Here is a 26,807-nt window from a genome sequence, read left to right on the forward strand (position 1 = left end):
TTTTATAGATAACAAAAATAGGATGCCTGCACTCACAGTCCTATGTGGGCTTCATTTGTGGCTCAGCTGGTAAAGAATCAACCTGCAATGCGGGAGAGCTGGGTTCAATCCCTGGGTTGGGAAGATCCCCTGGAGAAGGGACCAGCTACCCACTCCAGAATTCTGGCCTGGAGAATTCCATGGACTGTGACTCAGACGGTAAAGCGTCTGCCTACAATGTGGGAGACCTGGGTTCGATCCCTGGGTTGGTAAGCTCTCCTGGAGAAGGAAATGGCAACCCACTCCAGTACTCTTGCCTGGAAAATTCCACGGACGGAGGAGCGTGGTAGGCTACAGTCCATGGAGTTGCAGAGTCGGAAACGGCTGAGCGACTTTCAATGTCAAATGTCATGTCATGGTCCATGGGGTCACAAAATGTTCGACACGACTGAGGGACTTTCACTTCACAGCGTTACAGTCAGATTACATGAGTATCTGACACATTTTTAGGTAACCTAGTATTTTAGATAAGGATATTTTGACTTTGAATGAGAATTGACTTTGACGTCTTCCCAGCTTCTTCAAATGACCCCAAAACTAGCATTCTCATATTAGCAGTTGAGAGCTGGGAGGGAATATCAGAACGATCGATTCCAACACCATCTTTATACAATATGAAAGTATTAATAATATGAAGACAAAAAAACCCAGAACCTACTCATAACTCGTCTACGACATCACACTGACTCAAAGTCACCCATAGGCGTTAACACTGTTAACCTGGTTAATGGAGTTAACAGAAGGCGTGGAGGGCAAGCTCTCAGATTTGTTTTCCATTAAATGGATTATTAATCAAATGGACTGTAACCTTCATTCTTTTGAAGGTGAATTTCAATTAGTTTATGACGGGTGTGCCTGAGTCGTTTCCAACTAAGGCTCCTTTCCTACCAGAAATGGATCATCTAGCATTTCACTTTCAAGAGAGTCTCATAAAATACCAACACACTCTGTTGAGAATTTTTTGGTAAACTAAACAGCTTAGACTTTATGAATGAGCCCAGAAATGTTCATTGGCTTGTACAATTTCCCAACTGCAAAACGTTACTGGGCATTTTATGACCCTGTGACACAATCCCCGGCGCAGTCCGACCCCCCCTCCGCCCCACTTCCCCGCCAAAAAAAGAGGAGTCGGTTTAGGAAAGGCAGGCCTGTGGGAGTCAACGTCGCGCTTTGCGCAAGGAAGCCGCAGGGTGAATCAGGTTGGAGTTAGCCATTTCCTTTTTCCCCTGACATTTCGGGCTGCCGGGGGCCTGGGCGGGCAGACACCCGTTTGCGGCCTTCTACTCTTTCCCCGCATCGGCCTTGACTAACAAACCAGCTGACAACCCCAACTCTCTAGAAGCGACAGAGAGAGAGACGACCCGGCGCCATAGCTAGGTCGGTCCCAGGCACATCTCCACGCTAGCCACTGCGCGCCCCTCCGGTTTCCAGGTGCGAACAGGAAGCTTCTCGCGAACCCCCAGATCCCTCCCCTTTAGGAAGGGCGCAGACAGCGTCTCTGTTTCCATGGGAACCGGTCCTCCCATGATGTCACTTCCGTTGACCTGTCTGGACTCCAGACTGTTGGGAGGAAAAGAGGAAAACTGAGCCACATCCACGACGGTGGATGCGAGCGTCTCCTGTCTGCGCATGCGCCCGCTCAGCGGCCTGCTTCTATTTATGTGGGGGATCCAACATGGCGGCTGCGGCGACCCTGGCGATGGCGGTGGTGCCCGTCAGAACATAGTGGCGGGGAAGGGGGCACAGTCCGCACTCACGGTGGCGTCGGCGGAGACGGCTGAGGGTGGTGGAGGGAAGAAAAGCGACGGAAAGCAAAAGGAAGGGCAGGCGGGCAAACAACTCGGCGTAGAACCGAGCGCCGGCTCGAGCGAAGGCAGAGGGCCAGAACAGTGGGGATGGCGGAGCCACGCAGAGTAGCGTTTATTAGCCTGTCACCGGTGAGGCGGCGCGAGGCCGAGTTCCCGGGGGCCGAACGCGAACCCGAGTATCCTCGCGAGCCTCCCCGGCTGGAACCGCAGCCGTTCCGCGAGCCGGCCCGGACGGAGCCGCCGGCCCCGCGGGAGGTTACCCCCAGGTCGGACGCGCAGCCCCCGCCGCGGGAGAAGCCGCTCCCCCAGCGCGAGGTCAGCCGCGCCGAGCCGCCCATGTCGCTGCAGCGCGAGCCCCCGAGGCCCGAGCCGCCGCCGCCGCCGCTCCCGCAGTTGCACTTGCAGCCGCCCCCGCCGCGGGAGTCGGCTTCCCGGGCCGAGCCGCAGCCGAGGCCGCCGAGGGAGACGGTGCGCCTGGAGCTGGTGCTCAAAGATCCCACCGACGAGAGCTGCGTGGAGTTCAGTTACCCGGAGCTGTTGCTGTGTGGAGAACAACGGGTACAGAAGATCCCTCCCTCATCCCCCAGACCCCGGGAGCCTCGAGACCCGTCCGCCTCCCCCCAGTGGTTTGCACCTTCCGACGCCCACCTTGCGCGTCTCGGGTCTCCGCAGAGGGTGGCTGGAAGGGGCAGGGGCCGAGCGGGTGTGCTTTCCTTTGCTCCCCTGGGTTGGCCGAGGCTCCTACCCGCTCCACCGACCGTCCTCCCCTACCTCCCGCATCCTACTCCCGCTCCCGCTCCAAACGCTGTTCGGATCTGGCTTTCCCCTGCACCTTTCGAAACCTCAGGTTTCCTCTCTGCCTTCTACAGAAAAAACCTGGGGCCCCTGCAAGTTGCGTTGTTAGGTTTTGCTTGCGGACCTCTAGCAGTCGTTTCGGTAGAAAGGAAGAGAAAACCTGGGGGACACGCCCCCCAGTGTGAGGCAGAGACATTGTGTAACCCCTCCAGGATCATCCTCACCTTCGTCGCTGTTTGTTGTTGTGGGCGCTGAGATGTGCTGCTGAGCGTGGGGTATTTTTCTTAATTGAAGGGGATTTAAAAGTAATCTAAACATTTTCAGACTAAGGATTCCACTTTAAGAATGAAGGATACCTGGGCTAGTTATCTGGTTCCTTGTTTTTCTCTTTCGTGTTGATATTGGTAAACCTTTTAAGCTTTGTTTTCTCTAGTGTTCATGCAGCAATTGAATGGGAGGGTGTCTCTCGTTTTATTTGGTGCTTACCACCATATTCTTATTTGAGTGTACATATCATTAGTTTATTGGTCCTAGCTGAAGGATATTGCACTTGGCCATTGTGATTTGATTTTTGGAGAGTGATGAAAATGTTAGCTTTGAATTTCTAAAAACTTTATTAAAAAATATCTAGGTATGCTTTTGGTGGAACTGGTGAACAATGGAGATAAGAGAGGGGCTTGTTGGTAGCTGTAATTTTTATTGTTGGTTGGTGATCTTCAGAAGTAAGCTAGAAAGGGAAATGACAGAGTAAGAGTAATAAGAACAAATTCCTCTGTTGTTTAGAGACTATGCTGTTTATTAGGTTTTGCTTTAGCACCCGTCTAATGGACCCCAGAAGTCACTTGTTTTATTTTCATCCTCGATTATCTTTATAGTTGAAATGAATAACTTAGTTTAAAAATACCATATTAAACCATGTCACTAGATTTTGTTTGTTGTAAAGCTAGCTAATCTTTTGATCATTATTTACAAATACTATTGTGTAATCGAATCATTACTAAATGTTTGCAACCAAAATGAATTGTTAAGGATAGAGATCATTTTGGTCATTTCCACGTAACATTTTGCCCTTTAGACTCACTTTAGTGCCCCTGTTATTCATAAAGTGATGGCATATTTTTCCTCCAAAGAATCTTGAGAATATTGGACTGGAGCATTTTTCCAAAAAATTCTGCTATATTTGATCTTCTAATCTAAAGAAGGCTTGCAGTTGTACTCCTTAATCTGCTTCATAAATTATAGGTGATTATATTGGGGAAAAATACATAATAAGGACTAACATTTACTGATTTCTCACTGGGTGCCAAACACAGTTCTAATTGTGGCTTGTGGAGTTTAGTCCAGCAGAATACAAAGAGATGGCTGGTTCTCAAAGTGCTCATATGTCATCTTATTAGTACTTTTTTCCATATGCTAGTACCAGTTCTTAATAAAAACAGAATTCTTAATTAACTCATATAGTATAAATTTAGAAAGTCCTGCCCAATTGAACTGAAATAAGAGTTATAGTAGAAATACAAAGACCTCTGTTATGATCTTTATGCTATAATATTCCTGGGATGATAAACTAATAATAGATATGTATCTTTTAATTATGAAGTTGATTTTGACACACTACCCTATTAATTGGATAATATCAGAACTAATAATTTCATGTACTAGGAGAAAGGTGAATAATTCATTTAATTTTTCTTTTACACTATCAATTTGTGGTGTATTAGTCTAGTTATTGTGTACATTCAGCTATATGTCATTTGACATATTCCACTGAACCAAAATATCCATTAGTTACACATACAGTGTGTGTTTGCAACATATTGCCAGATTTTCCTATGATTATTCCCAGTGAACATATTTATTACATAAGGAAGTATAGAAAACACCTTTCTAAATGAAGTTGTCACATTTCCATGAAAGGAAATCCTGGGAAGAGAAACCAGGAAAAGGCAAAATGGAAGCAATAGAATTAATCTGCAAAGTGGCGATTCCCAGCTTTGGTTTTTCTTCCCCTCAGGAGGAGTCAAGTTTATTTTCATGATGATGGAATATTTTCAAAATAGTTTTTAAATTTTGTGATGATTTAGTGGCTAAGTCATGTCCAACTATTTCCACCCCATGGACTGAAGCCTGCCAGGCTCCTCTGTCCATGGGATTCTTCAGGCAAGAATACTGGAGTGGGTTGCCGTTTCCTTCTCCAGGGGATCTTCCTGATCCAGAAATAGAACCCAGGTCTCCTGCATTGCAGGTAGATTCTTTACCTACTGAGCTATGAGGGAAACCCTTATTTTACCTTATTGTAATTGAACAACATACTATGTAGCAGGTTAAGAGTAGCAAGGGAAGGAAAAGAGATCTTGTAAAATTAAAAGAAGAAAACTTTCTGCAACATTGAGGTAGCTGTCTACCACCCAGTAAGAGTTTACTTGATAGATGTTTAAGTATAAAAAATCTGTTACATGTGAGTACAATCTGTACTGGGGTGAATTTAAATCATCTTTCATAAATACACAATGAACAGTAAAACCCCAATTAACTGAATGCAGTCAGGAATTTTTCTAAACTTTTTATTTATAAGAGAAAACATAATCAAATGAGCAGGTCTTGGCAAAATACGGAAAACAAAACCCACTCTAGTTGTCAGAACACAGATTAGCTAAACCCTTAACTTTGTCTGCAGAGTATTGATCCTGGTTGAGGTGGAGGCATTGTAATCATCTCTATCCTGAAAGAGTAATTTGTTCACCTTTTCTGGCTCAGGGGAATTGATACACAAGAAATTCTTTTTTAACTCTTAGTAAACCAGAAAATTATTTAACCAGAAAACATCTTCCATAAACATGATTAATTGAGCATTTTGTATAAAAATATATAATTACAGTGGTAATGTGATTATACTGTTACCAGAGCATTCTGTGGTATTCCATTATTTGTCATACTGCATATTTTGGATAACATATATGAAAGCTCTCCTGAAAATGATGTTAATTAGTTAACATCTAAGGAAATAATTGTTGCATCAATTTTGCCTATGGGTTGATTGATTATTTTGGTATTTACTAATTATTAGGTCTTTTCACCTGAAAAATGTAATTTTTTTTGAAAAATAATTTAATTTTGAAAGTGAGTCAGTTTCCTTAAATTTATCTTTATAGATTATCAAGAGTAAATAAGTGATTTAATTTTGCTGCCTATGTAAAAATCCACATATAAAATATTTGATAATGGTATATAACGTGATTCTTATTTAAAATATCTATTCATGTGTTTATATTTGCTCATACAGAAATGGGTCAGATCAGTAATGAGATGTAGTATTTGGACTCCATAGTGATATGAGGGAAAAGTTTATAATGGCAAGGCATAGTGGTTGTTTACTGTCCCTAACCCTAATCTCATGTTAAGGCTGAACCCTGAACATGCCTAGTGCTTCTTGTTTTACTACCTTTCTGCTTGCTTGCTTTCTTTTTTTGTTCTTTCGTTTATGTTTTATTTCTTTTCTTTCTTGTTTCATCACCTTTCTGCTGATTTGTTTCCTTTAGGTCATATTTATATTTTCCTTTGATAACTCCTGTTGGGATAAAGGACTCTATAAACATGTTATTTATTATAATAGATAATTTTCCAAATTGATTTAAAAATTCCTTTAAGCTTTAAAATGTATCCTTTTATTCTAATGCCTCCTAAGTATGATGAATTGTTTTGTATTCATTCTGTCCATATTTTTTGATTAATCATGTCTCAGCCTTTATAGCCAGGATGAAATATCTTGGTTTCAAAGTTTGCAAAACATCATCCCTTCTACATTTTTCCTTGACCTTCAGGGCAAATCTGTGTCTACTGTTTCAGCTGTAATGTACTTTCATTTTAATTACTGCTTGAAGATGGTACGTCAGTTAAAGCATCTAGCCTTTTTATCCATGAACTTTCTAGTCAGTTGTTCATAGTTAGATAAAAATAGCATTTTTATCCATATGTAGCTACTTGTGTTTTTTTTTTTGTAAATTGAAATATATCTATATATATATATGAAGTGTGTCTGTGAAATAGTAAGCTTGAGTAAAAGATGTGATGTGTCTTTTTGTTTATTTTGATTAGTAGGTGGTAAATGCGGGATCCTAGCTGTATGTTTTAAACTGTGCTTTATAGTAGATTTTAACTCTTCCTGCTAAAAGAAAGCCTTGATAATGTGATCTGTAGCTATTGAACTTTTCTGCCTTGTTTAGAAGTCGTATGAATCCCTTGAATGGATATTCATTGACAGGATGTAGGTGATACAGAGCTTGTTCGTGCTCGGCCTCAGCAAAAAGCTGTAGCAGCTACAGATACTCCAGTGCTAACTTAGGGCAGATGATTAAATGATTATTGTAATAAACTTTTAGAAGCAAAAGGTTTTCTGACCAAATTGGTTAATCTTTGTTGGGAAGTTATCAAAGTACAGTTATAGGTGGTTTGTTTTATTTTTTACCTAATTTTCTTGGGTTTCTTTGGCCTTTTTATTTTGGATGGGGTAACCATAGATTTTTTTGTGACTGAAGACAATTTGAATTGTTGAGTTTTTAACTGTTGAAAAACTTTAAAATGTGTAAGAGTCCATTAAAACTGCAAATATTTTTGCTATGAACCAACATTTCTTCCTAGTTTTTTTTTAATTTTTGAATTTTTTAAAATTAAAATGGGTTTTTCAAATGAAGTGTAGTTGATTTACAGTGTTAGTTTCTTTTTTAGTTACTTTTAATGCTTCTAATTTATTTGTTTGTTAATATTTGGAAAAATTGACTCATTTACTAAGTTTAAAGATATATTTGACTCTAATTGAAGTAATACTAATACTTCTATTTCTTTTACTATTCACTTTGAATCAGAAAAAGCCCGTTTACACAGAAGACCCATTCAGTGATGATCATCAAGAGAGGCAAGAAGTGGAAATGTTGGCTAAGAAGTTTGAAATGAAATATGTGAGTATAATAAACTTCACTCAGGTAATTTTATCCTGTTGGCCTATTTTTTTTCACCTGTGACTTGTAGGAAGGGCTTATGACATCCATTGCTCACATTATCTTGTTCTAATAAATTGAACCCAAATAAATGGTTAGATGATCAAATGAAGATTCTGATAGGTTTGTGGTGGCTATAGTAGTAACTGTCATTTCTTGTACTCCTTCTGGTAGGCAGTTTGCTTATCATTATCTACAATCCTTGTAACAACACTGCAAGGTAAATGACATTGACCACATTTATAGATGAGGAAACAGGTCTGAGCTTAAGGTTAAATAACTGATCTAAGGTCACATGTACTGATGTCAGAAATGAGACTGCATATCCAGGTCTATTTAGCTTAATCCTTTGCTCTTTCCACTGCCATTGAGAACACTGCTTCAATTCCTTTGGTGTAGTAGTTCTTAAGCTTTCCTGCCTCTTAAGTGTTTAAGAGATTTTGAATGTGTGTCCTTCTAGGCCACTGAGATCAGGATCAATCAGAAGCAGCATGAAGTTTCTTTATAAGTGCCTTGTCTACCTTAAAAATCCTTGTGCATTTTATAAACTGTGCCACAATAGATTAGTGTTTGTTTTAATATAAAAATAAATTTGAATTACGTAATTGTGAAGTTGCTTACTATTATTCTCAATTTTCCTGGTGTAATTGACTTTGTTGGTAAATCCCTCCCATGCCCTCCCCATGTTTATTCTATGGCTTTAACTACCCCTGTCTCTTTGCTCAGACATGACCCAAGAGAAGCAAGACCTTACCTCTTGTGGGTCCCCTGAGAGCACTGAAAAGTATCTCACAGAGATAGGATATCAGCTCACACTAGCCCTGTCATTCATGTTACCTTCAGAATGCAGTTAGGGTGGCTATAGTAGTAACTGTCATTTCTTGGTGATCTTGGTGAACACTTGTTGGCTGTTTGTGGTAATGAGGAAACAGTTTGAGGGGAGGAAAATACAAGAACGTTTTGAAATGTGGGTCAGGTTCTAGGTCATACTTTGCCAGCTGCTAATTGTATCCATTGGTGAGGTTATTTAACCTCTTTGTGCCAAAGTTTTCTTCCCTGTAAATTTGAGAAGTTCAGATTTTTCATACCCTTCTCTGGCTCTGTATTCTGTGGCTGTATAATATCTTGAGGGGTGAACTGATGGAAAGAATAGCCAAAGTTGTTACAGTGATTTGTAGTGTTAATTATAATGCACTGTTCTCAGATTATAAATCCTGGAATAGCTGTCTATAATTATTATACAAATTAATACATTGGTTAAATTTAGTGTTTTAACCAGCTAGTACATTTTACATGGTTCAAATTCAAAAGTATGGAATGAAAAATCTTCCTTTTATTCTCTTGTCCACCCACCTAATCTCATTTCCGAGAGGCAAATAGTATTCTTGAGTGTCCTTCACAAAGATATTTTATGTGTATCTTCCTGTATACATTATTCCTCCCCTACCACCACCCTTTTACACATATTGCAGAATACATGATTCTGCTCTTTGCTTTTTTCATTTCCTTTATCTTGGAGATTTTTTCATATCCAGGCAAAGAGAGCTTTCTCTCTTTTTCAAAGCTACATGGTATTCCGTTGTATGGAAATAACACAGTTTATTTAACTGGTCCCCACACAATTGCAAAATTGTTTCAAAAAATTTGCTCTTCTAATAGCGCTACAGTAAATTATTTAGTAGCATGGCATTTCACACTTCTTCAAGTTTATCTGTAGAACAAATTCCTAGAAGGGAATTTTTTAGGTCAAAAGATTTAATGCATGTATATTTTGGGTATATACAGTATTATCAAATTAGGAGTTTCAATTATTAGTTTCTACTCCCTCCAAGACCCTTACTATAATGTTTTGTTTCCCCATGGGTTATAAAACCAAGGGTTACAATTGCCCTTTGGAAATGGAAGATTTCCAGCATATCCTATAAGGAAGGAACCTCACAGTTTGCATTGAATCTTATTGGGGATCTTTTAGATAGTTCTTGGCATAGAAAAACCAGTGTCCAAAAGAAGTTGGTTGATAGGCAAAATTGTTTTATGTGATTAGGATATACTCAGGCACTGTCATTTTGCAGGGATAAAATGTTACTCTTGTTATCATTGAAATTAATGGACTATATCTCTTCTCTAGTTTTTTATTTTGACTGCGGTCTCTTTTATTTCATTCTAAGTAGAGATTTAAAATATTCTGCCTCATCAAGGTTTTATGTAAATCTAAAAGCATGCCATGAATATCATAACAGTGAATGTTAAGTATGGATATTATAACAAGTTATTTGGAACCTTTTAAGAAAATCATCAGACTCTTTTAAGTGACCTGTGAGAAGATATCTTGTCCAGCTCCAGGCTTCACAAAAGATCACTCTTAAACAGCAGAGAATTTTTATCGGTGTTTAAGGAGAGCATGTGCAGATGTCTATATGTATATTTATACATAAATGACAATTATTTATATAAGCACCATATGTATATTTTAACTGAAAGAAAGTCTTTTAGATATTTGCAAAATGTTAACCCACCAAAGTTTGATTACTTTTTGTGCATATGACAAAAAGATGAGTTTTTTGAGGTTTATAAAACACAAATAAAACTTGTATCCCTAGCTACCTTTTCTTCTTACTTTTCCCCCATTTGTCATATAATTTAGATGTCCTTGTCATCATTTCTGAAAATTAGTTAAGGTTATTTCTGACCTTTTGTTTCTTGGAACGAGATGAAGATAATTTGTTAAATTCTGTATATAAATAATAAAATATATGAGTATTTATGTTGGACATACAAAGAATCATGTTATTTGCTGCCTCCTGGAGAAACTTTAAAAATAATTGGGAAGACGAAACATATATGACACACAAATGCAGTGTCTATGGAAATGAATGACTCTCCTTTGGGGACCTAAAATTGAGTAGAAGAGCCAGTCTCATTCTTGAAATTGGGAGGAATTTTGGAGACTTGAATGGATCCTTTGAACCTGCTTTCCACCCTTTGTAGGCTACAGTGGATGAGAGGCGGCGGCAGCAGCGGGTTGTAGTGTAAAGAGCCCAGGATTATGATTTAATGAAGCTGCATTCTGATCTTCCCTTTGCCATAACTAGCTGGGTTACCTTAGTGAAACCTCTTGGCTTTTTTGTGCTTTAGTATGTGTGAGGGGAAAGTAAGGTCTGCTTAGTCAACTTTATAACACAAAGGTTTTGTCAGTATAAGATGAAAAATAGATCGTTAATGTTTAAAATGTTTAAAGTGCTATCTAAATGTGAAGTGCTGTTTAGTCACTTAAACATATCATTCTTTTTTCTGAAAAATAATTTATTTCAGGAAATAGCAAGTAACAGATTAATTTTGCAAAAAAATACATTAAAACACCAATATTTTTCTCTCCCTTTTAGGCAGATATATTAACCTGGCCTCCTGATTACCCAGAGGGCTAGACCTATGCAGTGAATTACTTCATTGGATAAAACAAATTAAAGCTTATCATTCTTGTAGAGAGTTGCTCTTATTCTGTACATGTCATAAATTCTTTGTGGTTTTAACCTCTTAATTGACAACCCCACTGATTCTGATCTTTTCCTTCAGGCATTCTGTTCCATGTAGCCTTTATCTTTGGTCCTCCAATCACTTGTTACATATTCTTCTTAACTGTTGTGTCTTCTTACAGACCACAATAGATTATTTGGAGCCCTTTAAGAAAAATTATTTGCCAACAGTGACCTGGGAGAAGATATCTTCTCCAAGCCTAGGCTCTCACAAAAGAGTACGGTTAAACAACAGATGAGGATATGTATTGCCCTGTAGTTTACTGTCCTGTAGTTACTTTAGTGTTTGAAATTCAGGAGCAGCAAATTCAGATGTCCTCAGCTGTGCACTGATCAATCAGTGAAGCAAGTCTGATGGACAATGAAGCTGGGGGATTCTTCCAAATGAGGGACAGACAGCACATGCCCTATCTAAAGGGGACACTGCTGCTCGGTTCCAGCAGCCTTTGTTAACTTTGCAGGAATTTGGCCTTAGGGTTGCCAAATCTTTTCATTTCTCAAAAGAATGCTGAAATCTGGATTTTACTCTATTATTCTTACTTTTTAAATGTTGGCTTCTGACTCAAACACTTCCTGGGCTAGCCAAAATATATCTGAGGGCCAGATTTGGCTCTCAAGCTTTTGTTTGAGATCTTTGTGTATTTGACTCATTGTTTTTTTTTTTTTTCCCTAATACATTTAACTCATCAGTTCATGTATGTTTTACGTTCTGCCCTTTCTCTTCTGTGAGCAGGGTGGCTGGTGGTACACATGGGAGCCTGTATCATTTCTCCTGTGGTGGAGCATGTATTTATCGGAAGATTCAGAGAACCGGGCAAGCTAAACTCAGCTGGGGATTTCCAGATATGGAGAAAAATAGGATGCACTGAGATGTGGCTGGGTCTAAGAGAGATGTTAGTGATAAATTCTGTGATTTGTTGGAAAGCCTGTGAGGCTAGTTTGTGGGCTTTTTGTGGTCTTTAGTATGTCTGGCTGTTACTTGGGCTGGAGAGGAGTTATGTAAAGGGGGAGCAGGCAACCACCTAAGGGAGAAGGGAAGGCTGCCTGAGGAGTATAGGATGTGCTTTATCCTGAAGCCGTTGCTTGTGGATAGAAGGACTGAGACAGCTTTGGTAGTTGAAAAACAGTGATAACAGAAATTATGGGGAGTATAGAACCCTGTATTGAATGATTGGTTTGTGTTTTTCCCCCATTCTGTCCTATTTTTATTGTCTGTCATAGTTCCTGTTATATCACTTGTCAGATAATGTGACAGTGTGTCAGTTCATTTCAGTCGCTCAGTCATGTCCTACTATTTGTGACCCCATGGACTGCAGCACGCCAGACTTCCCTGTCCATCACCAACTCCCAGAGCTTGCTCAAACTCATGTCCATCGAGTTGGTGATGCCATCCAACCATCTCATCCTCTGTCCCCTTCTCTTCCCGCCTTCAGTCTTTCCCAGCATCAGGGTCTTTTCAAATGAGTCAGTTCTTCGCATCAGGTGGCCAAAGTATTGGAACTTCAGCTTCAGCATCATTCCTTCCAATGAATATTCAGGACTGGTTTCCTTTAGGATTGACTGGTTTGATCTTCTTGCAGTCCAAGGGACTCTCAAGAGTCTACTCCAACACCACTGTTCAAAAGCATCAATTCTTCAGCACTGAACTTTGTTTATGGTCCAACTCTCACATCCATACATGACTACTGGAAAAACCATAGCCTTGACTAGATGGACCTTTGTCAGCAAAGTAATGTCTCTGCTTTTTAATATGCTGTCTAGGTTGGTCATAACTTTTCTTCTAAGGAGAAAACATCTTTTAGTTTCATGGCTGCAATCACCATCTGCAGTGATTTTGGAGCCCAAAAAAATAGTCTGTTACTGTTCCCATTGTTTCCCCATCTATTTGCCATGAAGTGATGGGACCGGATGCCACAGTGTTTGTTTTTTGAATGTTGAGTTTTAAGCAGCTTTTTCACTCTCCTCTTTCACTTTCATCAAGAGGCTCTTCAGTTCCTCTTTGCTTTATGCCATAAGGGTGTTGTCATCTGCATATCTGAGGTTACTGATATTTCTCCAGGCAATCTTGATTCCAGCTTGTGCTTCATCCATTTCACCATTTTGTGTGATGTACTCTGCATGTAAGTTAAATAAGGGTGACAATATACAGCCTTGACATACTGCTTTCCTAATTTGGAATCAGTCCGTTGTTCCATGTCCAATTCTAACTGTTGCTTCTTGACCTGCATGCAGATTTCTCAGGAGGCAGGTAAGGTGGTCTGGTATTCCCATCTCTTGAAGAATTTTCCGCAGCATGTGTTTCTGCAGTATGTGATGGTATGCATTCAGCATCAGTTGTTAAATTATTTTTTGGGAAAAGGGCAATATAAGTATTCAACACTTACTTCTACCTAGAATATATCAAAATGGTTGTTGTACACTGATAATAAATAGCTAAGTCCAAGTTTTGACATTTGACATTTGTCTTGTTGGTTATTGTAGGCAGGAGGTAGAATATAATTTAAAGAGACCACCATAACTTTCCTCATTCCCAGTCTTAAGGCTCCACATGTTGAGGCTAAATATGTATAGTACTTTCCAGTTCAGTTTTTAGGTATTTCTAGGTTGTGTATGTTTTTCTGAGGCCATGTGTACTCTAGATTAGCGCATTAAACGAGGTTTGGTTTGATGGGTGTAGACATGTTTTCTAAGCCTGTGAGGCCATAGGATGGCATGTGGTGGTTGGAAGATTTGTTTTAGTGATTTTTCTCACTCTCTTACCCCAGCATCTTGAAAGATCATCCTGTCCTAGAACTGGATATAAATGCAGTAATCTAAATGAAAGTGCTTAACCCAATATCTGATACCTTGCAGCTAAAACTATTTGAATCTCAATGACTCTCTAAACACGAAGACATGTATTCTGCCAGGCATTTATTAGCCTTTATGAAGTCACATCATGACTTTAAAATCTGCTTATTATAACACATAGATTTTGAATACCACCTCTGATGCTTTGATTTTGGACTTTCTGAACTCTTAAGTAGCTTCATACTTATTTTAAAAGACAGGATAGGGGTAGATTTGATGGTGTAAAAGTTATGAGCAGTGTTATAAGTAAGGAGTTTGATGAAGTAGAGTTAACACTTTTTAATAAAGTATATAAAAAGTCTTGCTATTCTTTTGGTATGGCTTATAAAACTTATTTTGTTCAATTATGTTTTAAAGAATGGCACTATCTTGGCATAACTAATTTTCAATGAAATTGGCTTCTTCATAGTATATACTAAACTGAGTTGAAAGGAAATATATTTTTGTACTTAAAATAAGTATAAATTGTTTGAAAAGTGTCCTCAAATGTGAGACTGATGTAAGTGGATATCAGAAAGCATTTTATGCACCCTGTCTGGGAATTTTAAGGATTCTGTCTGCTTTTCATATTATTAGATCATCATCCACACTTGCTGAGGCATTCGAGCTTCCTTGAGAACTTCCTGGGCTGGTTTTCCTCTATTTGTTTTGGCCTTATACTAGATCTCATCCCTAAGGATCAACTTGGGTAGGACTTTGGGTAAAGCAGTTTGGGTCAGCTTGTTAATACTACCACAAAATAAATTCTACTTACGAAACACAAGTGTATTTAAGTTCTGTTGATCAGTAGTAGTGTGGTACTGCAAATACAATAAAAATGTAAAATAATAACCTTTTAAAGCAGTCTGATGGGTGTGGTTTTTCAAAGGGCAAGAGAGGATTCTCCTCTCAAATAATAGTTTCTTTATTGCAGTTAACAATTCTGATTGCTTGCCATGACATGCCCTTTTAAGTCCTTGACCTTTTAATCTAAATAAATTCTCTTCTTCTTCTTTAAATCCCATGGGAATAGTTGAGAATCAGCAGTTTTAGGGTATTTGGGAGGAAGGTTCTTTATCCATAAGTGGTGATTATAGAAATCTGAGTATACTGTTTCTGTGTTGTTAAGTCAGCTCTTGACTGACTTTCCACTGACTTAAATCTCTACCCTTTTCTGTTGGTAGGTTAAGGAAATTAGTAAAGGTGGAAGATAAGGTTGTGATGGGGCTGCAACAACTATCTGTATGACCAGCAGATATTTTCTTCTCGGTTGTCAAACTGGGGTCTTAACAGTGTCATGCTTCTGTCTTCTGTAGGTGATCAGTGAAAGTTGGTTATTAGTTTAGCGTTGTTATAACTTGGAGGCAATAGGGCATCCTGTAAGTTTGTTTTCCATTCTGATGTTCCAGTGTAATTGGACTTCATTGGCTTGAAACACTGATTATCAGGTTAAGCAGGTACTAATGACTCAGTAAGCCATTGTTTTCTGAGTCATGGTATGTGAACTAGTGCCCTCCAGGAATAGATTTAAAGGGATTTTTTCTTCATCTTAGATGTAGCAAAATTCAAAGGCTTTTTAAAATTTGGAAAATAGAATTTGCATTGTTATAAGATGCATTTACTATGTAAAGTGTAACTAACTGCAGGAGGCCAGACAGTTTATCAGATAAGGCTTTGATGCTGCTGAGTATTTTTGCTAAAGATGCTGGACAAGAGAGCAGCTCAAAATAGTCCTAGTAGGAAAGACATGATAATACAGCCTGTTGCCAATCTGTCTTGGGTTTCTTTAGGTGAATTTTAATATTTGTAGATTAAAAAAAAAATTCACTGGTGGCCTAGAGGTCAGGATTCCAGACTTTCTTTGCTGTAGTTCTGGATTCAGTCCCTGGTTGGGGAACTGAGATCTTGCCAGCCAAAGTCTTCCTTCACTGATACCTCCAATTATATCTCTTTCACACTGGTAATAACCATGGTTATCCACTGGTTATAATTCTTTGAGCTCTATATATATAAAGCTATGTATATAGCTATAGACATATATTGTTGTGTTTTTCTTAAATGAGATCCTTCTATTTGTATGATAGTTGAATAAGCAACTTGTTATTTTTAATGTTTCCACGATTACCAGTTAAGTTGAGCACTTCCAGATACTTAGTGAACATCAGTATTACTTTTTCTGTGAATAGCCTGAACTATACATATCATTTGGTAAATTGTTCATGTTACCTTCTATATTACTGAATATTCTTCTACCACATTGTTTTAAAATGGCTGTTAATATTGAATAGATTTGTCATAGTATATATAATTTATACCTTTATCATTGTTATGGTGCTATAATTGATATGAGCTTGTAAAATAACACCCTTATACATCTAAGATCCTATTTTTAGAGGCATTTTAGTTAGATTAATACTATTATAGTTAGGTAAAGTATTAGCCATTTTGGTTGCTATTATTGACAAGTGTCACATTTACTTATTTAAACATTTTACTGAATATAATAGATAGAGATTCAGAGCTATTAATAACAGCTGTCATTTCCAGTGGTAATTATTGGTATCTTTGACTAGACTTAAATGTTCCTAAATCTCTCCTTACGTGTAAGTTACTGGACTTATGCATAAGTCTTATTGTGCTCATTAAAATAGAACCTATTTGTTTTTCAAGTTTTCCCTAGATAAATCTTTTATAGGCAGCTAATTGTGCCTAGACAAAAAAAATACATTAAGAGAGCAGAAAAAGATAATTGTGATTTTGAGTGGAAAACATCTAGGAGAAAAGCTTTACAACTTGGGCTGAGCTGTAAAGGGTGGGAGTATTCAGAGAGCGGTAAGAGATTATTCCAAATAAGGGGAAAGCATGAGGAAAGATAAACAAGCATGTTTGGGAGGAGAGTGGGTATATAAACTGAATGGATTAAAGTGCTGAAGTAAGAAGAAAGTTGGAAAGAGAGTTTTGAGTTAGCATGTAGAAGGCATTTAATTAATGCCATAGTAAGAGTTTTGGATTTATTTTGTAATAGGATGCTTCTGAAGCATTTTGAGCAAAGAATTGTTATGAAATGATATTTTAGAAATATTAGATGATACTACACAGGGTGAATGGAGGATTGACATGAGGAAGTAATACGACAAACCTAGGCAGCATATTAAAAAGCAGAGACATTACTTTGCCGACAAAAGCTATGGTTTTTCCAGTAGTCATGTATGGATGTGAGAGTTGGACCATAAACAAAACTGAGTGCTGAAGAATTGATGCTTTTGAATTGTGTTGAAGAAGACTCTTGAGAGTCCCTTGAACTGCAAGGAGATCAAATCAGTCAGTCCTAAAGGAAATCAGTCCTGAATATTCATTGGAAGGAATGATGCTGAAGCTGAAGCTCAAGCTCTAATACTTTGACCTCTTGATGCGAAGAACTGACTCATTGGAAATGACCCTGGTGCTGGGAAAGATTGAAGGCAGGAGGAGAAGGGGACGACAGAGGATGAGATGGTTGGATATCACCGGCTCGATGGACATGAGTTTGAGCAAGCTCTGGGAGTTAGTGATGGACAGGGAAGCCTGGCATGCTGCAGTCCACGGGGTCACAAAGTGCCTGAACTGAACTGAATGAGGAAATAAAATGTTTGATGAACTGCACTGAACAGTTACTCTAATGTGAACCTCATCAATGGGAACTGTGAGACAGGCACTGATTCTGTATGTATGACTACCTTCCCAAAGCCCCTGTCAGTATGTCATTGAGCAGAATCCTTATTTCTCTGAAGTGCTGATACAACAGGCTTTGAGATACAACTTCCACCATTATACAGAAAGTATCAGTGGTTTAGTAAGTGTTGTGTTAGTAGTCCGTCGCTCAGTCGTGTCCGACTCTTTGCAACGCCCATCAGACTCCTCTGTCTGTGGAATTCTCATGCAAGCATACTGGAGTGGGTTGTTATTCCCTTCTCCAGGGGATCTTCCCCACCCAGGGATTGAACATAGGTCTCCTGCATCACAGGCAGATTCTTTACCATCTGAACTACCAGGGAAACCCCCTAATATGAGGAAGGAGAAGCTAGTTAAGACATTCATTACATTTAAGTGAAAACAATGGCCAGGATTATAAACAATGGCAGTTAGAATGGAGAGGAAACTGTAGATGTGAGCAATTATATGAACAAAGGTTTGTGAGGAGAAAGAGTTGAAGTAGAAGTATTAATGAAGAGTTTTTTAAAATCGTTACTGAAGTATAATTTAAATACAGTTCATTCATTTAAATATACAGTTTGGTGAATTTTGATAAATGTATGCTGTCCTATAACCACTACAGCAATGATGATACAGAACAGTTTCATCACCCCAGAAAATTCACTTCTAGTTCTCTACAGATAACCCTCTCCCCTCCAGCCCTGGCCCCTGGCAACCTCTAATCTACTTTGTGTTTGTATAGATCTTCAGGTTTTGTTTTTTCTTTTCTAGTGTTTCCTATATATGTTATCTTACAGTTTTTTGTATATGGTTTATTTCACGTGGTATAATGCTTCTGAAGTGCATCCAAGTGTTGCATGTTATCAGTAGTTATTTTTATTGCTGCAAAGCATGTGAATGTACTGCTGGGTGATGGGTGATGGGCACAGGTGATTTCCAGTTTGTGGCTGCTGAAAGTAAAGCTGCTCTAACATTGGAACATAAGTGTATGTGTGAACGTATGTCTTCATTTCTTTTGAGGAAATAGTAAGAGAGGGATTGTCAGGTCGTATGATAAGTGTGTGTTTACTTGATAAAAAACTGTCAGACTTTTCCAAAGTGGGTGTATCATTTTGCACCAGCCATGAGGGTTTGAATTGTTCCACATCCTTGTTAATAATAAACAGCCCAGTGTCATCAAATTGTGTAATTTTAGTTAATAATGAAACTTTAAGGCAGAAAAGTAGAAGAATAAAACGGACACGTCTAGTGGGGAAGCTAATTTGGAGATGAACACTGGTGTTTTGTATTGAGTTTTATGTGTCTCTGAGTGGAAAAATGACCCAGAGGTTCTGTAACTTCTCTTACAGAACTTTTTAAAAAACTTTATTTTTAACTGGAGGATAATTGCTTTACAATACTGTGTTAGTTTCTGCCATACATCAACACATGAATGAGCCAGAGGTATATATATGTCCCCTCCTTTTCTTACAGAACTTTTAATAGAATGATACTGTAGAGTCAGATGGTCATGAGTTTGAAAATTGACTCTCTTGCTTTCTCTATGATCTTAGACAAGTTATTTATCTTCTCCAAGCTTTAGTTTTTCCCATTTGTTAAACGTGAAATAATACACGGTTGTACTTAGTATAGGTGCTGATGCAAAGTTAGCACTCAGTGGATGGTGGCTGTCGTCTTCATCATGATTGATACTTAAGTATATATTTTATGCCCCCAGTAACTTGTGACTTTCTTGCAGATCTCTGCAGTTTTTCTTTCCTAATTGATCTCCTCAACTGTGTTCATTCCCTACCACTGTGGCCAGAATGATTTTGTTAAAGCACTAATCTTGCTAGGTTACTTCCCAGTTCCAAGTGAACTGGTTATTTCCCAAGTGAACTGGGCTTCCACAAGTGATTACTTCCTCTCACCCTTGTCTGGGTATAAATATCTCAGGAAAGCCTTGGTTCTGTCTTCTATTAAGAAAAAACCCAGTACTACTTATATTTTCCTATTTACCATTTATTTAATCTTTGTCTTCTCCACAGTACTATAATATCCATGAAGGCTGGCACTTGATAGGTGCTCAGTTAATTTGTTGAGGAGATTATTTTCAAGTTCTTTCAGGACAAAGACTTCATACTTAAACCTAAGGTCCTTCTGACATCTAACATATTGCTTTTTAAAAAATATATATACTCACTTTTTAAGAGAAATTTTATTTATTTTTGGCTGTGCTGGGTCTTTGTTGCTTCATAGGCTTTTCTCTAGCTGTGGCGCGTGGGCTTCTCATTGTGATGACTTCTCTTGTTGCAGAGCAGACTCTAGGGCAGGCGGGCATCAGTGGTTGTGGCTCTCAGCCTCTAGAGCACAGGCTTAGTGGTTCTGGGGCCCAGGCTTAGTTGCTCCACAGCATGTGGAATCTTCCCAGATCAGGGATCGAACCTGTGTCTCCTGCATTGGCAGGTGCATTCTTTATGACTGAGCCACCGGGGAAGCCCTACTTTCTTCTTTTATTTAACGTCTAGTTGATTTGTAATGTTGTATTACTTTCTGCTGTGCAGCAAAGTGAATTAGTTACACATGTATTCACCTTTTTTAGGTTCTGTTCCCATGCAGGTCATTATAGAGTATTGAGTACATCCCTGTGATCCCTGTGATATTCAGTAGGTTTTATTAGTTACCTATTTTATACATAGCAGTGCATGCGTGTCAATCCCTATCTCCCAATTTATCCCTCCCCCCTCAGCCTTTCCCCTTTGGGCAACCAGAGTTTGTTTTCTATATCTGTGACTCTCTTTCTGTTTTGTAAATAGGTTCATTTATACCATTTCTTTATAGACTCCACATATAAGTATAACATATAGTATTTGTCTTTCGATATCTGACTTCACTCAGGATGGTGATCTCTAGATCCATCCATGTTGCTGCAGATGGCATTATTTCGTTCTTTTTTAATGGCTGAGTAATATTCCATTGTGTATAACTGTTCCATGTCTTGGCTATTGTAAACAGTGGTGGAATGAATATCAGGGTACATGTATCTTTTCATATTAGGAAATGTTTTCTGGATTTTCTCTGGATATATGCTTAGAAGGGGGATTGCTAGATCATATGCTGGCTCCATTTTTAGTTTTTTTGAAGAACCTTCATACTCTTCTCCATATTGGTTGTACCAATTTATATTCTCATTAACAGAGTAGGAGGGTTCACTTTTCTCCACACGCTTTCCAGCATTTACTGTTTGTAGATATTTTGATGATGGCCATTCTGACCAGTGTGAGGTGATACCTCATTGGAGTTTTGATTTGCATTCCTCTGATAATTAGTGATGTTGTGCATCTTTTCATGTGCCTCTTAGCCATCTGTATATTTTCTTTGGAGGACTGTTTATTTAGATCTTCTGCCCATTCTTTGATTGGGTTCTTTGGGTTTTTTTTTGGATACTGAGCTGCATGAGCTGTTTGTGTATTTTAGAGATTAATACTTTGTTGCTTTGTTTGCAAATATTTTCTCTCATTCTGAGGGTTGCCTTTTCATCTTGCTTGTGGTTTCCTTTGCTGTACAAGAGCTTTTAAGTTTATTTAGGTTCCATTTATTTACTTTTGTTTTTAATCTTCATTACTCTGGGAAGTAGATCAAAAAAGACCTTGCTGTGATTTATGTCAGAGAGTGTTTTGCCTATACTTTCCTCTTAGGGATTTATAGTATCCAGTCTTACATTTAAGTCTTTAATCCATTTTGAAGTTTTTTTGTGTGTGGTGTTAGAAAATGTTCTAATTTCATTCGTTAACATGTAGCTGTCCAGTTTTCTAGTACTACTTGTTAAAGATACTGTACGTTTTCCATTGTATTAATGTATTCTTGCCTCTTTTGTCATAGATTAGGTGACCACATGTACATGTATTTATCTCTGGAGTTTTGTGGCAGTACCATACTGTTTTGATGACTGTAGCTTTGTAGTATAGTCTGAGGTCAGGGACCTTAATTGATTCAGCTCTGTTTTTCTCAAGATTGCTATGGCTTTTCAGGGTCCTTTGTGTTTCCATAAAAATTGTAAAATCTTTTGCTCTAATTTTATGGAAAATGCTGTTGGTTATATGATAGGAATTCCTTTGAATCTGTAGATTATGCATTTCTTTCCATAGCATGCATTTTTATCTGATACTTTTGGATCTAACTAGTGGTTCAGAGCAAGTTGAATTATCAAGTCAAATAAGAAGTTTTAAAACTTCAGTTCAGTTCAGTTCAGTAGCTCATTTGTGTCTGACCCTTTGTGGTCCCATGGCTGCAACACACCAGCCATGTCCTGTCCATCACCAACTCCTGGAGCCTGCTCAAACTCATGTCCATCAAGTTGGTGATGCCGTCCAACCGTTTCATCCTCTGTCATCCCTTTTTTCCTCCCACCTTCAATCTTTCCCAGCATCAGGGTCTTTTCCAGTGAGTCAGTTCTTCACACCAGGTGGCCAGAGTATTGGAACTTCAGCTTCAACATCATTCCTTTCAATGAATATTCAGAACTGATTTCCTTTAGGATGAACTGGTTTGATCTCCTTGCTGTCCAAGGGATTCTCAAGAGTCTTCTCCAACACCACAGTTCAAAAGCATTAATTCTTCGGCGCTCAGCTTTGTTTATGGTCCAACCCTCACATCCATACATGACTACTGGAAAAATTATAGCTTTGACTGGATGGACCTTTGTCAGCAAAGTAATGTCTCTGCTTTTTAATATGCTGTCTAGGCTTGTCATAGCTTTTCTTCCAAAGAGCAAATGTCTTTTAATTTCATGGCTGACAGTCACCATCTGCAGTGATTTTCGAGCCCAAGAAAATAAAGTTTGTTACTGTTCCCATTGTTTCCCGATCTACTTGCCATGAAGTGATGGGACTGGTGCTATAGTCTTCATTTTTTTTTTTTTTTTTTTTTTTATTTTATTTATTTATTTGGCTGTTCCCGGCCTTAGCTGCAGCATGTGGGATCAAGTTCCCTGACCAGGGATTGAACCCTGGCCCCCTGCATTGGGAGCACAGAGTCTTAGCCACTAGACCACCAGGGAAGTCCCTGTCTTCATTTTTTGAATGTTGAGTTTTAAGCTAGCGTTTTCACTCTCCTCTTTCACTTTCATCAACAGGCTCTTCAGTTCCTCTTCGCTGTATGCCATAAGGGTGGTGTCATTTGCATATCTCAGGTTACTGATATTTCTCCCAGCAATCTTGAATCCAGTTTGTGTTTCATCCATCCTGCCATTTCACGTGATGTACTCTGCATATAAGTTAAATAAGCAGGGTGACGATATACAGCCTTGACGTATTCCTTTCCCAATTTGGAACCAGTCTGTTGTTCCATGTCCAGTTCTAACTGGTGCTTCTTGACCTGCATACAAATATCTCAGGAGGCAGGTAAGATGGTCTGGTATTCCCATCTCTTGAAGAATTTTCCACAGTTTGTCATGATCCACATAGTCAAAGGCTTTGGCCTAGTCAGTAAAGCAGAAGTAGTTGTTTTTCTGGAACTCTCTTGCTTTTTCAGTGATCCAGTGGATGGTGGCAATTTGGTCTCTGGTTCCTCTGCCTTTCCTAAAACCAGCTTGAACATCTGGAAGTTCTCATACTGTTGAAGCCAGGCTTGGAGAATTTTGACCATTACTTTGCTAGCATTTGAGATGAGGGCAGTTGTGCAGTAGTTTGAGCATTCTTTGGCATTGCCTTTCTTTGGAATGAAAACTCAGCTTTTCCAGTCCTGTGACCACTGCTGAGTTTTCCAAATTTGCTTGCATATGGAGTGCAGCACTTTCACAGCATCATCTTTTAGGAACTTGAAATAGCTCAGCTGGAATTCCATCACCTCCACTAGCTTTGTTCGTAGTGATGCTTCCTAAGGCCCACTTGACTTTGCACTCCAAGGTGTATGGCTCTAGGGGGGTGATCACACCATTGTGGTTATCTGGGTCATAAAGATCTTTTTTGGATAGTTCTTCTGTGTATTCTTGCCACCTCTTAATAGCTTTTGCTTCTGTTAGTTCCATACCGTTTCTGTCCTTTATTGTGCCCATTTTTGCATGAAATATTCCCTTGATATTTCTAATTTTCTTGAAGAGATCTCTAGTCTTTCCCATTCTATTGTTTTCTTCTATTTCTTTGCATTGATCACTTAGGAACGCTTTCATGTCTCTCCTTGCTGTTCTTTGGAATTCTGCATTATGATGGGTATATCTTTTCTTTTTTCATTTGCCTTTAGCTTCTCTTTTTTTCTCAACTGTTTGTAAGGCCTCCTCAGACAAGCATTTTGCCTTTTTGTGTTTGTTTTTCTTGGGGATGGTCTTGATCACTGCCTCCTCTACAGTGTCATGAACCACTGTCCATAGTTCTTCAGGCACTGTATCAGATCTAATCCCTTGAATCTATTTGTCACTTTCACTGTATAATCATAAGGGATTTGATTTAGGTTGTACCTGAATGGTCTAGTGGTTTTCCCTACTTTCTTCAATTTCAGTGTGAATTTTACAATAAGGAGTTCATGATCTGAGCCACAGTCAGCTCCCAGTCTGACTGTATAGAGCTTCTCCATCTTCAGCTGCAAACAAATAATTAATCTGATTTGGTATTGATCATCTGGTGATGTCCATGTGTAGAGTCATCTCTTATGTTGTTGGAAGAGGGTGTTTGCTGTAATTAGTGCTTTCTCTTGGCAAAACTCTGTTAGCCTTTGCCCTGCTTTGTTTTGTACTCCAAGGCCAAACTTTCCTGTTACTCCAGGTATCTCTTGACTTCCTACTTTTGCATTCCAGTCCCCTATGATGAAAAGGACATAATTTTTTTGGTGTTAGTTCTAGAAGATCTTGTAGGTCATCATAGAACTGTTCAACTTCAGCTTCTTTGGCATTAGTGGTTGGGGCATAGGCTTGGATTACTGTGATATTGAATGGTTTGCCTTGGAAATGAACAGAGATCATTCTGTCATCTTTGAGATTGCATCCAAGTACTGCATTTCAGACAGTTTTGTTGACTCTGAGGGCTACTTCATTTCTTCTAAGGGATTCCTGGCCACAGTAGTAGATATAATGATCATCTGAATTAAATTCACCCATTCCAAACCATTTTAGTTCACTGATTCCTAAAATGTTGATGTGCACTCTTGCCATATCCTGTTTGACCACTTCCAATTTATCTTGATACATGGACCCAGGTTCCTATGCAATATTGTTCTTTACAGCATCAGACTTTGCTTTCATCAGCAGTCACATCCACAGCTGGGCATTGTTTTTGCTTTGGCTCCATCTCTTCATTGTTTCTGGTGTTATTTCTCCACTCTTCTCTAGTAGCATATTGGGAACCTACCCACCTGGGGAGTTCATCTTACAGTGGCATATCTTTTTGCCTTTTCATCCTGTTCAGGGGGTTCTCAAGGCAAGAATACTGAAGTGGTTTGCCATTTCCTTCTCTCCAGTGGACCATGTTTTGTCAGAACTCTCCACCATGACCTGTCCATCTTGGGTGGCCCTACATGGCATGGGTCATAGTTTCATTGAGTTAGAGAAGGCAGTGGTCCATGTGATCAGTTTGGTTAGTTTTCTGTGATTGTGATTTTCATTCTGTCTGCCCTCTGTTGGAGAAGAATAAGAGCCTTATGGAAGCTTCCTGATGGGGAGACTGACTAAGGGGGAAGCTGGGTCTTGTTCTGATGGGTGGGGCCTTGCTCAGTAAATCTTTAATCCAATATTCTGTTGATGTGTGGGACTGTGTTCCCTCCTTGTTGCTTGGCCTGAGGCGAAACTGTGGACCCATGCCTCCACTGGAGATTCCTGGACACTCATAGGCAAGTCTGACTCAGTGTCTTTTGGGGACACTGCTCCTTTCTCCTGGCTGCTGGTGCATGCAAGGTTTTGTTTTTGCCCTCCAAGAGTCTGTTTCCCCAGTCCTGTGCAAGTTGTGTAATCAAATCCCACTGGCCTCCAAAGTCAGATTCCCTGGGGGTTCTCAGTTCCTTCGCCGGATCCCCAGGCTGGGAAATCTGTTGTGGGTCCTAGAACTTTCTTAACAGTGTGAGAATATCTTTGGTATAATTGTTCTGCAGTTTGTGGGTCATCTACTCGGCAGCTCTGTGGTGGGTATCGCTGCATGACCTAGGTCTGCTGCAGCCAGAGCTGAGAGTATGGAAGAATCTTTGGAGATTCTTTTAGATTGCTTTCCAAAATTTTATTGGTATACTCTTGAAACCATTTACCATAGATTGGGACTTGAGCCCATGTGCTGGGACTTGAACCCAGCCAAAACCCAGTTTGGGACTCAAATCCATGTGGCTGGGACTCGAACTCAACTAGAACCCTGCTTGGGACTTGAAACCCACGTGGCTGGGACTCAGATCCAGGCAAAATCTTGCTTGGGACTCAAACCCAGCCAAAACTCATGGTACCTGGTTTCAGGACCTAATGAAGCTCAGGTTCTTGATGTCTCATGACAGAAAGAATTCAGTGAGAGACAAAGTTATAGGTAAGAAGTAGATTTATTCAGATTTATTCAGAGAGAAACACACTCTACAGACAAGGTGAGTCTGTGGAGGGTGAGTCCATCTCGAAATGTGGTGTAGTTAGTTTTTATCGGCTGGGTAATTTCATATGCTAATGAGTGGGAGGGTTATTCCAGCTGTTTTTGAGAAGGGGTGCAGATTTTCAGTATTTCAGTCACCGAGTACCTCTTGGCCTTTTAACAGTGGGCTGGAACTGCCATGGCCGCTCTGGGTGTGGCGTTTCTTCTGCTGATTGCGGATCAAGGCCTAGTCTTGTCTGCCATCTTGGTCCCATTTGATTCTAATCAGTTTATGTTGTGTCTTTGGGCTATGTCATTCTTTCAAAAGTTGTGCCCTGTCCCTTTCCCTCCTGTTACACTCTTGTCAGCAGTGTTGGAGAAGTCTTGTTTCTTCCTCATCTTGCCAGAATTTGAAAAGTTTATAATTTGCTAGATGAAATTTATATCTTATTTTATTTCCATTTAGTTATTAATTGCTCTCCATTGAGTTGCAGTGTTGCCTTTTTCATATAAAATTCATTTTCCCCCCTGTCATATCTATTTTAACTCCTATACCTTTAAATGTATTTAATATCTGGCAGGGCTGGTGTTTCTCATTAGTTTTTGTCT

The 26,807-nt window shown here is 39.2% G+C and overlaps 1 protein-coding gene across 3 annotated transcripts in view; it reads left to right on the plus strand.

The window, feature by feature from the left end:
• Positions 1 to 1,396: 1,396 nt before the first annotated feature.
• The window catches only part of UBN2 (ubinuclein 2), a 90,512-nt gene continuing 65,101 nt past the window's right edge, over positions 1,397 to 26,807 (plus strand). For 2 of the 3 annotated variants that reach the window (XM_061165890.1, XM_061165889.1), the window contains exons 1-2: positions 1,702 to 2,405; positions 7,505 to 7,597. In XM_061165890.1, the coding sequence (XP_061021873.1) occupies positions 1,935 to 2,405; positions 7,505 to 7,597 (564 nt within the window). In that variant the 5' untranslated portion in view covers positions 1,702 to 1,934. Of the gene's footprint in view, positions 1,417 to 1,701; positions 2,406 to 7,504; positions 7,598 to 26,807 lie in introns of those variants that run through there. The other variant, XM_061165891.1, reaches the window with a different exon arrangement.

The sequence above is a fragment of the Dama dama genome, chromosome 18, assembly GCF_033118175.1.
Source record: "Dama dama isolate Ldn47 chromosome 18, ASM3311817v1, whole genome shotgun sequence".
In the NCBI taxonomy this organism is placed as follows: domain Eukaryota; kingdom Metazoa; phylum Chordata; class Mammalia; order Artiodactyla; family Cervidae; genus Dama; species Dama dama.